This window comes from Tursiops truncatus, chromosome 20 (assembly GCF_011762595.2).
Source record: "Tursiops truncatus isolate mTurTru1 chromosome 20, mTurTru1.mat.Y, whole genome shotgun sequence".
NCBI lineage: Eukaryota > Metazoa > Chordata > Mammalia > Artiodactyla > Delphinidae > Tursiops > Tursiops truncatus.
In genome coordinates, this window is record NC_047053.1 from 48,723,870 (window position 1) to 48,736,026 (window position 12,157).

The 12,157-nt window shown below is 52.6% G+C and overlaps 1 protein-coding gene across 2 annotated transcripts in view; it reads left to right on the forward strand.

Annotated features, from left to right (window-relative positions):
* Positions 1-4,926: 4,926 nt before the first annotated feature.
* LOC101333305 (soluble calcium-activated nucleotidase 1) overlaps positions 4,927-12,157 on the forward strand; it is a 34,135-nt gene continuing 26,904 nt past the window's right edge. The window contains exon 1 of one of the 2 annotated variants that reach the window (XM_033848688.2): positions 4,927-5,054. Coding sequence is in view for 1 of the 2 variants with exons in the window: in XM_033848687.2 (XP_033704578.1) it covers positions 6,694-6,695 (2 nt within the window). In the remaining variant the exon portion in view is untranslated. Of the gene's footprint in view, positions 5,055-6,562; positions 6,696-12,157 lie in introns of those variants that run through there. The other variant, XM_033848687.2, reaches the window with a different exon arrangement.

Sequence of the window (12,157 nt, forward strand, 5' to 3'; positions counted from 1 at the left end):
TGACGGCAACAGGAGAGAAGAGGCAAGTAGGCTACATCTTCACGCAGCCTCTTTGGGACCTTCGTCTGGGACGTTAGAGGACTTGGGTCTTTCTCAGAACTCCTAGGAACTGGAAACCCCCTGAGTGCAATGGGAAAACTCCCAGGAGACTCAGACCTGGGAAAGTCCTGGACCAATACCAGAATTCAATGCACACAAAGTTGGGCATGCAGCTTGGAAGAGAAAGAGATGAGAAGTTGGAAGATTGGTCCCCCTCTTGCCCCCCATGTAAGACGGCTTTGTTGTTGAAAAACTAAGAGAGTTACCTTTAAGATCCTTCCAGGACATGAACTCAGAGGCCCAATATAGAGCAGAGCTCTAGAAATACAGCCAGACAATGACCATGTCTTCCTGCAGCAGCTGGCTTGTTCTAAAAGGAGTCTTTGAGTCCTCAGCCAGGGGATGCTGCCCTACCTTGGCGAGCCTTAGGCCCCTTGCCTGTAAAGCAGAGCCAGGTCCAGGGTGTCTTACTGGAACCCGTGAGGACAGATGTGCCTAGAATAGGCCGCAACTATCACTACAGCATCTTACCCAGTAGGCTTTGGGCAGGGCCCCTTCATCAGACACGTACATAGTCCTAAGTGGCACAAATAAAGGGCATGTACAGTCTCCCAACAGTTCAAGTCACACTGTTCCGTGAAATTTGTTTTGTGCCACATTTAAGGGAACACTACGTTTTCAGAGTTTTTTTGTACTGGGGGATTTGGGGTAAAGCATGAGAATGTTCGTTATAACTATCAGTGTTTTTACAGGTATAATCTTCCCTCTCTCCTCTTGGGTTGAGTCCCCACATCTCCCAAGAGTTAGGAAGAGATTACTCATTTTTTTGAGGCAGAAACTGGGGGTTAGGGGGTGTTGATATTAAATGTGGCAACAAGAGCCTAGGGTTTCCCAAGATATTCATGAGAAAGAGAAGTCTCAGAGGTGAGGGAAGTTCCAGAGAATGGGAACTGAAGTCTGAGTACATGTTGGGTAGTGCCACCAGGGCCCACAACTCAAGCCAACAGGCAACTGGGCAAAGATTCGCCAGGCTAGGCTCCCAAAGAAAGCAAAGTCAGCTCTCAATAAAAGAAATATTATGTCACGCAAATGGAGCTGGCCAGGGCCCTGATGCCCGTTGTCAGGTACTTCCTTACTGCTTTAAAGTGGTAAGTAGGACAGATTTGGCAATGCTTGATTCCCTCCATCGTGGCCAAAGCCACCCGCCCCCAGCAACCAGGGCGGAATGTTCCCAGTTCAGCAAATATCTTCCCGTCAGGCAGTCTGGGCTGGCTCTAGGACAAGAGTCATGGTGAAAAACCGAAATTAACGAATTAGAACCCAAAGCCAGCAGCAGTGACTGGGGGAGATTTCATCAGCCCTGAGATGGGTCAGAGGCCATCTGATGATGATGAATGATGAGCCCGCCCCGCCCAAAGAGGTCTCTTAAGCTCCCAGAAGAGCCGTAGGCCACACCCATCCTGGAATTCCCAAGGAGCCCATACCTCCTGCACAAGGATGTCTGAGCCAAACTCCTAATGTCTTCCTGAACATTCATTCCCCAGTGGCTCCACGTTCTCAGACAAGGGCAGCTCATGGGACGTAAAACCCAGCGGCTCACGGTGCTGGGAGGGGGGCACATTCCCTGGAATCCCCGCCCAGACGCAGCACATTCTGTGCACTCCCTGGTTTGGCAATTCCTCCTCTCTCCCTGGGCATGTCCCTGTGCTCACTCTGCTTGTTTTCTCATCCTCGGAAAAAACTACGTGACCTCGGTTAACGTCGGCAAGGCGCTCGGTTCCAGATAAGCACAGCCTGTCATTAGCGGCGCTGTGATTTTTTCCCTCTGGGGCCCTAACATTCTGCCTCTCCCAGCTATTTTGGGCCAGGCTGCCCAGCCATCCCACTGGCAAGGGCAGAGACTGGTATTGCAAACTCTTGAATTCCGTTTCAAAGGGTAGCTACAGGCAGGCTAGGATGGTGGCGTCCCACTGCCAAGGGATGGGTGTGGGAGAGCCTCCGTGAGGAGTTGGGAAAGGAGCTGAGATGGAAACTTGGCAGGCAGACCCAGCCTCCCTGGCCGCTGGCCCACCCTCATTGCTCCTGGATGGCGCTGCTGGTGTTCTGGAAGGGTTGGGGGCAGGTGGGAATCAGATTGGCGACTGCAAGGATGCAACAGGCTAATCTGCTGTGATCCTTACACCTGGAGAAGACACTCTCACTATGAGAAGGACTGCCCTCTGGACTCCATGCCAAGATGGGAGGTCGGAGAGAGGAAAATACACTCACTGTCTTACTTTTGCCCTTTATATGCTGTCTGACTCTAATCAAGACATTAAATGCCCCATGCCTCGGTTTCTCCATCTCTCAACATTTACTCCCCTATTTTGGGAATTCCTTTCCAGCACTTTCAGTTACACAGAGATAGTCCTAGACGGACCGGTTAGGTAATACTACTTTACTTGATGTACAAAATAGGAGGGCCCCCTGGTGGACTGCACGATTCTAGGCATTTTACTCTGAAATGAATGAGTGAATGAGTAAGTAGACACGTGAATGAACAATTAAAGTGAAGAATTTTTAGTTTTTTATGCAGAGCCACAGAAACAAAAGGAGGAGAGAATTTCCAGGAGAAGGTCACGGTGAAGTCTCCTAGGATGCAAAGAAGACAAGGACAATGAAAATCAGAAGGAAAACCTGGTTGTACATGATTGTAGACTGGGAGGAAGGCAATTCCATGCCACAGCCTCCCGGGAAGGCAGTGTCTATTCACCAGAGGTTGCAAGTCCCCTTTGATCTAATCATTTTTCTTCTAGGAATTTATCCTACAGATATACTTATAACTGTGCTCAAATAAGTAAGTTCTGGGATTTGTCCGGAAGCATCACTGTAATGTAGAAAGATCACAGATAGCCTAAAAGGACATCATTAGGGGCCTGGTAAAAGAAATTACAGGACATCCACACAGCGGAATACCACGTGGCTCTCTAGAGAATGAAGCAGCTCTCTATATAATGATATGGAACAAGCATTAATGTGAAGTGAAAAATTACAAACCTTATTGAAAGACGTTAAAGAAGACCTCGGTAAATAGAAAGGCAAACCATGCTCGTGGGTAGAAGACTCGTCACCATAAAAATCTCAATTCTCTCCCAATTAATCTACAGATTCAAAGCAATCCCATTCAAAATCCTAAAAGGCTGGGGTGGGTGGGATATAGTGGGAGGGAGTGGGGAATTGTCCTGCAACATATGAAGGCTTATTATAAAGAGGTAATGATGAGGAAAGTGATATTGGAGCTACTATGAGAAATTATATCAGTACAACAGAAAGCCCCCAGACAGACCCATGTGTATATGGAAACTTGATCTATGACAAAACTGGCATTGCATACATATCAATGCGGGAAGATGGATTCTTTCCTAAAAAGAGCACAGAGATATTGGGGCATCTCCAGAAGAAGAAATAGAAACGACCGAAAAATATAAGAAACAAACACAAACTCTCAGTAATCAGGCAATGAAAAGACATTTAATGCCATCAGTGGGCAAAATTAATACACCTGATAATACCTCTGGAGCGACCTGATCTTTCATCCACTGCATAGAGTTTTATTTCATTGTTGTAAAAGTTATAATAGGTATATATGTTGTTTAGGGATACATACCTATTTGCTAAAATTATAAAATCAAGCAGGAGAATGATTATTAACGCAACATTCAAGATTGTGATTACCTCTTGGGATGGGAGGGAATTGGGAAGAGGGAGGAGTAGCAAAAGAGCTTTCAGGAGAACAGGGCTAAGGTTTTAGTTCTTAAGCTGGGAGGCATATATAGATTTAGATATCTTAATAAATAAAAGATTTGAAGAATTTACAATAATAACAGTATATATGGTGTATGGAACAAATGAATTCAAGAAGGTTCCCCCCCCCAAAAAAATGCAGAACCATGTTCAGCACATGTTCAGCACATTTCCATTAGTTTGTGTGTTTCCATTAGTTTGTGTTAGTTTCCATTAGTTTGTGTTAGTTTCCATTAGTTTGTGTGTCATAAAATACCTCTAGGAAGAAACTAGTAATAGTGATTGCCTCTGGGTAGGGAATGCAGAACGGGACCGGGGGTTGTTTTTCACTGTGCACCATTTATATAATTTGAATTTTTCCCTTGTGCATCTGTAAGCTCTTGGGAGACACGAGGCTGTTTGCAGGCAGCGAAAGGCTGAATCAGGTGCAGACCTGCAGAGCACTGAGGCACCCTCCTAGTCAAGCTCTTGGGTGAAGCGCCACTGCTACCAGGTTTTTTCAGGATTTCTGAAATAGGCACATTGCAGGACTTGGGGGGTGAAGGGCCAGGATACCTTTTAACACTTCCATTAAAACAGCCCCGGGGGCTGGGGAGGAGACTGGCAAAACGAGATGAATCAGAGACCCTGATTTGGGAGAGGATTCGTTGATTGCCAACCAGTGGCAGCGAAACCTCCACCCCATCCCCAGGACCCTCCACCTCCCAGGACAGTACAGCCTGTAGATCTGATCTTTGCTTTGGAAACGGATCAACATTCCGATGTGGCCGATTAGAAGAGCCAAGGAGAGGGGCTCTCCGAGAATGAGGGTGGCAGAAAGGGGCCCACGCTTCTCTGCCTCCAGGAGAGGGGTCCTGTAATTTCAGCTCGAGGAATGATAACCCCTTCCTCATAGCCTCCATCCCACCCCCTTCCCATTTTGCCTTGGCCAACGTTCCGGAATAACGCGGCGGAGATAGCCTGCGGGTGGGCGCAGACTCCAGCGCCCCTCCCTCCGTTCTATCCCCTGGCCGGCGGCTCCTCCTCCCGGATCCGCTCGCTGAGCAGCAAAAACTACAACTCCCAGCAGCCGACTCGGCGACCGGCGCGCAGCCGCAGAACAGAGGCTGCCGGGAGCGTGTTGCCCGGAGGCGGGGCGAGCACGCCGGGCGGAAGTCGGCCGCTCGCTAGGTCCCGGCACTTCCCGCAGCGAGGCCCCGCCGCCCGCGGGCCCCGGAGCCAGCCCGCACCGGGTGAGTGACGGCCTGCCCGCGGCCGCCGGCGCCCGCCGCCTCCTCCGACCCCGCCGCGTCCCGACCCCGGCCCCGCAGGATCCCTCCCCATCTGACTGAGCGGGGCCCCTGCCCCCTGACTCGCTGACTGTGGTGGGACGCCTCCCTCTGACTCTTGAGAAACTGTCCTCTTCTCCCGACTGGTGGCGGACACCTCCTCTCTCTGACTTGTAAGACTCTTACTTCCTCTGACTTGCGGGACACCTCCCCCCCTCTGACTTATGAGATACCTATCCCGTCTGACGGCGGCACTCCTACCCTTTCTGACTGCAGGACTCCTCCCTCTCAGACTTGCAAGACTCCCCCCCGCCCCAACCCCCGACTTGTGGACACCTCCCCGCTCTGACTAGGGTGGGACATCACCCCCTCTGACCCTGAAGGACGCATTTCCTTTCTGACGCTTAACTATCCTTGAGAACGACCCTCCCCTGCCTGCTGTGATTTCATTGCTGCTCCTCTGACCTACGCAGGGCCTCTCCTAACCAGTTAGGGAGCCCTCCCCTCTCTGACTGGCACTTTGTCATACCTGCAGCAGACCAGCCTTCCCCACCCCAGCAGGCCTTCCTCTCCTTCCCTTCAGCACTTTTCTTCCTTTTGCACCCAAACTGTGCATCCTCCCCTCTCCCCTCCTCCCAGCCTCCCATCTGGCCTGGATGGGCACCATCCCTGGGACAGGCACCTCTTGCCCATCCTTGCCGCTTGGTGCCTCTCGCTTGCCCTCATGTCCCTAGGCTTGGCAGGCACCTGCACCTGCGCTCACCCTTCTGTCTGCCAGGCACATCTTTTCCCGGGCACCTGCGTGTCCCCCAGGAGACCAGTGTCCCTTAGCACTCTTGCTCCATTTTGCCTGCCTGTCTCGCGGTATGTGCTTGACATCTTTTCCCACCACGTTCTCAACAGATTGTAGGTTTGGGAGCGCGCATCTCCTGGTGTCGACTGAATCTTGCTGGCTCTTCAGTGTAAGGACCAAAACTTGACCAAAGCGTGGGGTCACAGGGGGTCGATGAGAAGGAACCCAGTGCTGCAGTCCTTCAGGAGCCTGGGGCGGGGGGTGTCTCTGCAGCCTCTCCCTCCTCTCCCTTTGAGGAGCTTGATTGAGAAAGATCTTCCTGGATTAGGCTGTGGGCCCTCCTCCAGCTCCCAGCCCCACCCCACAGGCCTCTCAGTGGAACGGCCCAGCCTGAGCCTGTGGGCATGGTGGGGCACCTCCCAGAGCAACCAGCAGCCTCCCCGGGGGGCCCCTCCCTGCCGGCCTCAATGAGCCCTCTATTCGGCCTGAGAGGCACACTGACTTGCCAGCCCCTCCCTCTGCACTTGGTAGGGGCTGCGTCCTGAGAGTGTCTTCGGGAGAGGACTCAGGGGAAGTGTAGACTTGTTCAGGAGCTGTCATGAGGCCACTGCAGTGGTCTGGGAACAGGATTCTCTGTCTTCTCACTCTTTCTCATCCAAATTTCTCATCTGCTCACAGAAGGCGCTGTGACGTCACAGGATGGTGGAGGAAATCCCGTGCGTGCGAGTATACTTTGTGCCACCATATGATCTGATTGATACCTTCTATTAGCTGAAAGTCTCCTATCTTCCCCCTAAAGATGTTCACCAAATGTAGGTCACACCTTTTTTTCATAGCCCACAGCAGTGTCATAGACTTTAAGCCGTTGATACTTGAGGGATTTTTTACATGCCGGTCTGACGGCACCCTGAGCATGTGCCAGGCATTCCCGAGCCACAGAGGCAGGAAGGAGGGACCCAGGGTGCAGGAGGAGCGGCTGTGTCCACCCCGCTCCCTGAATGTGGCCTTTGAGGTGAGCACTTGGAGGCTGCCGCAGACACATGCCCCTTTCATCTGAGTCGCGGGACTTCCCAGGCAGCAATGTGGCTATCCTCATGGCAGCTGTGGGGGGGGGGGGGGTAGGTGGATCAATGCCCTAGTGTTTTCTCCTTCAAAAACAAGAGTATCTCAGCTCTGGGAATGTGGTCCAGAGTCCTGAAATAGCTCTGCACTATGATAAGGAAGTCATTTCTCTATTGTTCAGATGTTTGTGGAATGGTACCTAGGACACAGAAAAAAAAAAAAAGCCAGTGATTATTCTTTTCCCTCCAGTAACACTCCGGACTGTGGAGATTCCCGGAAAGATCTTATTAAATGCCAACATTAGGGGAATCTAAAACTTTCATATTGATCTTTAAGGACTTTTATGTTGATTTTCCTTTTTATTAGACCAAGGTGATCAATTCGGAAAAAATAATCCTGATAATAGAGAAATCTGTTTGGGAAGATGTTCGGTTTTCTCTTTTTCTACAGTTTTTTTTTTTTTTTTTTTTTTGAATCCTACGTGTTTCTCTGTAGTAAGTCCAGTCATTAAGTGGAACTCACAGCTCCAGGTTCTGAAGCAGAGCCCTACTTCCACTCGTGCTCAGCCGGCAGGATGGGTCGTGGGGAATGAGGCCGGAGTAGGGCTCCAGATGGCAGTGTGCAGACGAGGCCAGACCAGATGCAGCTACGGTTACTGGCGGTGTGAGAGTGAGGGTGAGGTTGGAGCCCACCCAGAAGGGCTCCAAGGGGTCCCAAGGGTTGAATGAGTCCCAGTGATGATGGCCACTGAGAAAAGTGGGGGAGAAGATGGGTTCTTGCAAGTGCACCTCCACTGTGGGAGCAAGCCCTGACTCAGGTCGATCGTGGGGTGATTGTGTCCCATATTTGTGGGCTCTCTGGGAAGCAACCCCAATGATGTGTGGTTTTGTTTGGGACCTCACTTCCAACTGGGAAGATAACTTTTTGCTAAAAATCCTCCAAGTATAACATTAACGATACAACTGAAGCTCACGCAGCCCTACTGTGGTGGGATAACTGCAGAACTGTGGATGGACCTGACACGGTGCCGCCTGCCCCAGAGACAGCCATGTGTGAATGGCCCTGCCCCTTGGGAAAAGCTGGAGGTTCTTTCCCTGTCTCCCTCCTTGTGGTTGGCAGAATAATGCCCCCCCAAGGTGTCCACATCCTGACCCCCCAGAATCTACAAATATATCACGTGACGAAGGGAGATTAAGGTAGCAGACAGAATTAAGCTTGTTAACCGGCAACCTTTAAATAGGGAAATCATCCTGGATTATTCAGGTGGTCCCAGTGTAATCACAGGGTCTTTAAAAGTGGAAGAGGGAGACAGGAGAACTTCAGAGGGAAATGATGGCAGGAAGGCTAGAGGGATGCAACATTGCCGGCTTTGAAGGTGGAGGAGGGGGCCGTGAAATGTGGACGGCATGAGAAGCTGGAAAAGGCCAGCAAGCAGGTTCTCCACCAGCCCCTCAGGAGGGGACACAGCCCTTGATTTTAGTGAGACCCACGTCAGACTTCTGTCCTGCAAGACTAAAAAGTTTGTGGTGTTTAAGCTGCTGAGTCTGCAGTGATTTGTCACAGCAGCAGCAGAAAACGAACTCACTCCTCTTGGGTAGCGACTTCAAAACAAGACAGAGGGCTGAAAACTAAGTTATCTCAAAGTGTATTTAACTGGATTCAGTAAGCAGTTGTGAATGCCTGTTTGCAGAGAAGGAGAGGAGTCAGGGGAGGTGCAGAGTTAGGTAGCACGCAGAGTCAGCCCTGACCTCAGGAGTCCCTAAAGGACATACTGGACTACTGGGACCTTTTCCTTCCTCCCTGGTTTCCTTCTGCTGCCCACCCTGTCCAAATTTGAAATGGACTTTTCAAATACAAAATAGTAAGCCTTGGCGAGTCCAGAACAGAAGAATGCCATGAATCAGGTCACATTCTCAAGGAGCTGAGACACATCACCGGAATCCTTTGAGATGCTGTCTCGCTGCGGCTTTGAAGCCCTTGGCCTCTGTCTTTGCAGCCCCAAAGAGTCAGTGATGTCGACGGGATTAGCTCTTGACTTTCTAACCAGGAAGTGCCCTTGGGCAGTGAGCAGAGCAGGAACTCTGAGGCCCGTCTGCTGTCTGGATGCCGCTCTCCGGGACCCTTCAGATCAGAGACCGAGGCGGGGAAGGGAAGGCAGCTGCTCTGCAGGAGTGAGAGGCTGGGAGGAGAGTGGCCGCCACTCTGGGCGACAGGGAGCTGGGAGGGGCCTCCTGTAGCTTCCTGCCTCCCTAGATCCTGAAGGGGAGGAGTTTTGCCCTGGCAGCTGTCATTAAACCTGTTTGCCCTGCCACCTGTCACACCCGTGTTCCTAAAGGAAGCTACAGAAAGAGGCCCTCAGCTGTGTCCAGAGTTGCCGCCCGCTTTTGTCTAAGCCCTGCTAAGTCCAGTGGCGAAAGGCGCAAGGATGGCCCGTGGAGGTAGGGGTGTCGGAGCCCGTCCTCATTCTTAACCGTAACCAGACCTCGGAGGGGCTCCTGCTTCTGGGTTGGGGAGGTGACGTCACCCTGGACAGACATGCAGGAAGAGGTCGTACCGCCTTCCTTGGGCCTGGGAACCCACTAGCAAGTGGACAGACCCCAGTGCCACCCCTGGCTGTTTCAGGCCTGTTTTCTAAGGAAGTTTGACAGAAACCGGAAAAGCATGAGTGTCAGTGAGCCGTTCTTGATACCCACCCTAAAGAGGGGGGACCGGGAAGGAAATTAGGACTCGAGCCTCCTGGATGGTTGTTGCCCCTTGACAATCAGCGACTTCTTTCTGTGGATGTTGCAGTGGGGCTGGCGATGGAGAAGGAAGCCAGCAGGGGTGCCGTGCCCTGGGGTTTCTGAGCAGGAGAGGACTTGGCTGCAGGGCCCCTCAACAGGTGAGCCTGGCTGGTGAAAGAGCCTGTGACTTTTTACTGCAGCAACTCGGTTCCAGTTTCCCGGGTTATATAAAGTCAGCCCATCATGCTGCACGTGGTGGGACTGACAAACTTCTTGTTACACTAAAGCAGACATTTAACCTGTGTAGTGTTTGGAGGTGCGTGGGCAGGGGGAGAAGCGTCAGCCCGGCCCTACTGGGGACAGCTTTGTCCATTTCACCTCTCACCTGCGCTGGCTCGTTTCTCTTGGTTCTCGTGGTTTGGTTTGGTTTGGTTTGGTTTTTTAATGAAAATGCAAGCTCTCGCTTGGCACCAGACCTCCAGCAACAAGACACTACAGGCAGCTCGCCATCAGTTTTAGGTGATAAACCAGCAGACCGTGGCATGGCGTGAAAACGCATGTGATTGTAAACTTTCTTTTCTACAAAATAAAAGTAATTCCTTGGGATCCTAAAGGAGGGATGGAGACCAAGGTTGGGCTTTGATCCAGTGGTGAAGCTAAAGGGATTTTCTGGAAGGCAGCCTGAGTTCTCCTGTCACTGAGAGCAGTTGAATGATTGTTTATTTAACAAAAGGTGATCGAACCCCAGGTGTCCTTAGGTCTTGGGAGCCAACCTGACTGAGCAGAGCCCCTTCGCTCCTGGGCTCAGAGTCAAGTGGGGAGGCTGTGGACCGGATCGCAGCCAGACAGATGGCAGAGCCCCTACCCAGAGAGAGGCCTCACACAGAGGCGCGGCAGGCACATCAGGGGTACGTTGGTTTCTAGGGCTGCCCTGACAGATCACCACAAACTTGCTGGCTGAAAAGAACACATGGTGACACATCTTCACTGGCCCTCGTAGTTCTGGAGGCCAGAAGTCCATCTGAATGTCATTTCACTGGGCTGAAATCATGGTGTGAGCAAGGCCACGCTCCCACTGAAGGCGCCAGGGGGCAATCCGTCCTCTCCTCTTTCCGGCTTCTGGGGGTCCCCTGCGTTTCTTGGCTGTGGGCCTCTTCTTAGTCATCGAGTCTCCCTCTGTCTCCCTTCTGTGACACGTCGCATTTGCGGCCCCACCTGGATAATCTCCCCATTGCAAGGCCCTTGACTTGCTCTCATCTGCAGAGTCTCTGTTGCCGTAGAAGGAGACAGTCACAGGTTCTGGGATTCGGCCTGGGTGCCTCTGGGACCAGTGTCAGCCCCCCCGCAGGAGGGACGCTTACTGGTGGGGGAAGGGCACTTCATAGACGCAGGGCAGGAGGGGGAAGGGACAGCGGAGGCATGACTCTCATGGGACAGCCAGGGACTTCTAGGTGGTTCCGTGTGGCCGGGTGGAGAAGGCATCCCAGGCAGGGCTTCAGCACACGGATCGTGGGATCGCAGACAACATGCTGTGCGTGGGGAGCGCACGCGAGGCGATGAGGCTTTCCCTGCAGGCTGCGGAGCTTGTCCTTTAGCAGGAAGGCGTTGGGGGCTAGTAAAGTTTCACTTTTTAGGAAAATCTTTCTGTCAGTTGTGTGCAGGATAGATTGGGGAGGGTCTAGCCTGGGGATCTGTTCCTGGGGGGGAAGGAGCATGGATATTCTCAGCTTTGCAGGCTGTCCAGGTCACTGACTCTGCAGCAATGCCTGGTGCTTGCAGGGATGGGCAGGCACCTAGCCAGCTTTGCCTGCAAAGCCGCACCCCCCCCAGCAGGTGGGCGAAGGTGCTAGTAAAGTGAGGAACAAAGCAGCCAGCCAGTGGCAGGCAGTCAGCGCCAAGGCCTATAGCATCTGAGCCAGCGGCCGTGGCGCTGGGAAGCCAGCACGTCACAGACACAGTCCACACGTGGAGAGACGGAGGCCCAGAGAAGCCAGGGCACTTGTCTGAGGTCATGCGGCTGGTAAGTGGCAGAACTCAGGTTGGACCCGGACGGTCTGGGTCATCAGGAGGCCAAGGTGAGACAGGACCAGGGCAGAGGCCGTGGGGGCGGGAATCCAGAGCTGGGGTACAGACGGGTGAGGGGACCTGGCACCTGCCTGGATGTGAGGAAGTGAGTGATTTTGACTGAGGATGACCCCTGAGGGCTGGGAGTGCTCTCAGCCAGCAGTATGTTCCTGAGGGGAACCTGCTCCGGCCACAGGAAGCTCGGCAGCTGGGCTCCTAGCCTGGATTCCGGGGAAAGATTCAGGCTCGGAAGGTGTGGATTCAGGAGAAGAGGTGGGTGGCAGGGAAGGAGCCAGCCTTGGGGTCTGAGAAGAGACAGGCAGGAGGAGGACCACAGACAGGTCACAACTCACATCCCCGTGCCTGCTGGCAGGAGGTGCAACAAGACACCCTACGGGCTGATCTCGGGGCTGGGCCCCCCGAGC